The 1,882-nt window shown below is 44.8% G+C and overlaps 1 protein-coding gene across 1 annotated transcript; it reads right to left on the bottom strand.

Moving 5' to 3' along the window:
• Positions 1-6: 6 nt before the first annotated feature.
• On the bottom strand, positions 7-1,555 carry LOC115940312 (protocadherin beta-15-like; the record flags this gene model as incomplete). The annotated part of the gene is made up of 1 exon (XM_031026157.2): positions 7-1,555. A coding segment is annotated over exon 1 (1,411 nt), but the record flags the coding sequence as incomplete, so codon positions are not given.
• Between the last annotated feature and the right edge of the window lie 327 nt (positions 1,556-1,882).

Here is a 1,882-nt window from a genome sequence, read left to right as displayed (position 1 = left end):
TGGCGCTCACGCTGCCGATGTGCAGGGCGGGGCTGTTGTTCTCGCGCACCCGCAGGGTGTAGGCGCTTTGGCTGAAGGCCGGGGCGTTGTCGTTGACGTCGGACACCGTCACCGTTAGGTGGTGCTGGGTTTTCAGCCTGGGCGTCCCCAGGTCAGTGACGGTGATGGTGATGTTGTACTCGGCCTGGCTCTCTCTGTCTAGCTCTCCTTCTGTTACTAGCTTGTAGAAATTCTCAACGGAAGGTTTCAGAGTGAATGGAACATCGTCCTGGATGGAACAAACCATCTCCCCATTGTCCCCAGAGTCTCGGTCTTGAATACTGAAAAGAGCTATTGTGGTCTCAGGGGAATTTTCGGGGATGGCGCTTATAAGTGAAGCCACCGTCAGTTCTGGGGTGTTGTCATTTATATCCACCACCTCTATTATGACAGTACATTTTCCAGAAAGACCAGCCCCATCAGAGGCCTTAATATCCAGCTCATATGACATAATTTTTTCAAAATCTAGTTCCCTAATTATTTTAATTTCTCCTGTGAGGTCATTAAGTGCAAATGTCCTAATAATCTCTTCATCACCGTAAAAAAATGAATAGAATACTTGGCCGTTTGTTCCTGTGTCTAAATCTCTAGCTGAAACAGTGGCAATAAGAGATCCCAGAGGACTGTTTTCCAGGATCTGCACACGATAGAGTGGCTGCACAAACTCAGGGGCATTGTCATTGATGTCCAAGATATCAATGAGGACCAAGGCTGTCCCAGTTTTGGGAGGAACTCCACCATCTACTGCCAGGAGAGTTAACCTAAGCTCAGGCTGCTCCTCTCGATCTAGGGCTTTGTCCAGAACCAGTTCCGGGTATTTCCTGCCTTCACCGCTATTGCGCGTAAGAACGTGGAAATGGGAGTTGGGATAAATGGTGTAGTTTTGAATATTATTGATACCTACATCCAAATCTTGTGCATTTTTCAGGGGAAACACAGTCCCTGGAAGAGTATTTTCCATGATTTTCAAAATCATTTCTGCTTCTGGGAACACAGGGGAATTGTCATTTATGTCAGTGACCAAAAGCTTATACCTATATACCTCTAAAGGTTCTTCCAGTAACACCTGGAATTGAAGTACACAAGGCTCAGTGGGGCCACACAGTTCCTCCCGATCCAGTTTCTCATTTACTCTCAAATCTCCAGTCTGAAGGTTCAGCTGAAAATATTTTTTGTCATTTGTAAAAATGATCCGAGCCCTCCGCCAAGAGAGCTCTTTTACCGCTAGCCCTATGTCCTTTGCTAGATTGGCCACAAAAGAACCACTCTCTGTTTCTTCAGCAATACGATAATCTTCCTGCTCCGCCCAAGTGTGAGCCAGCAAAACAAAGAGAAGAACTTGCCTTAGTCTAGGAAAGCGTTCCTTTTCAGCCTCCATTTCTCCAACGCCAAAAGTCTTTAGAATCTGAGTGCCTGTTTGGTCTTTAGGCAGTGCGCTCCGGGAGTCAATCCCTGCCGCAAGGTAATTCCGTAAAGAATTATCTTCTCTTACGTGTGTACGACTACCCGAGCAGTAACCATCCGCAGGTCTGTTTTTCGCAGCCTTAGCTTACAGCGCCACCATGTGTTGTACTTAAACCTAGTTTGCTGAAACTGCTACAAAACCTATCACACTTAACTTTGATTTACGCACACACAAAAACAAACCACAGATTATATATGGGATGGTTTATAAATAAAATGATAACTTCTGTTTTCCTATGAGATTATGAATGTGGAAATGGTGCCAGACACGTTGGGAAAGGATGCAAAAACAAAGCCAACTGTATTTGTTTATTCAACAAATGCTTATCAATTTCATGTTATATGTCAGGCACTGTACTAAGTGCTGGGAATACAAATA

This window comes from Leptonychotes weddellii, unplaced genomic scaffold (assembly GCF_054177405.1).
Source record: "Leptonychotes weddellii isolate Sample4059 unplaced genomic scaffold, ASM5417740v2 HiC_scaffold_14220, whole genome shotgun sequence".
Lineage (NCBI taxonomy): Eukaryota > Metazoa > Chordata > Mammalia > Carnivora > Phocidae > Leptonychotes > Leptonychotes weddellii.
The sequence above is the reverse complement of the archived record's forward strand: the minus strand, read 5'-3'. Positions and strand labels throughout refer to the sequence as shown.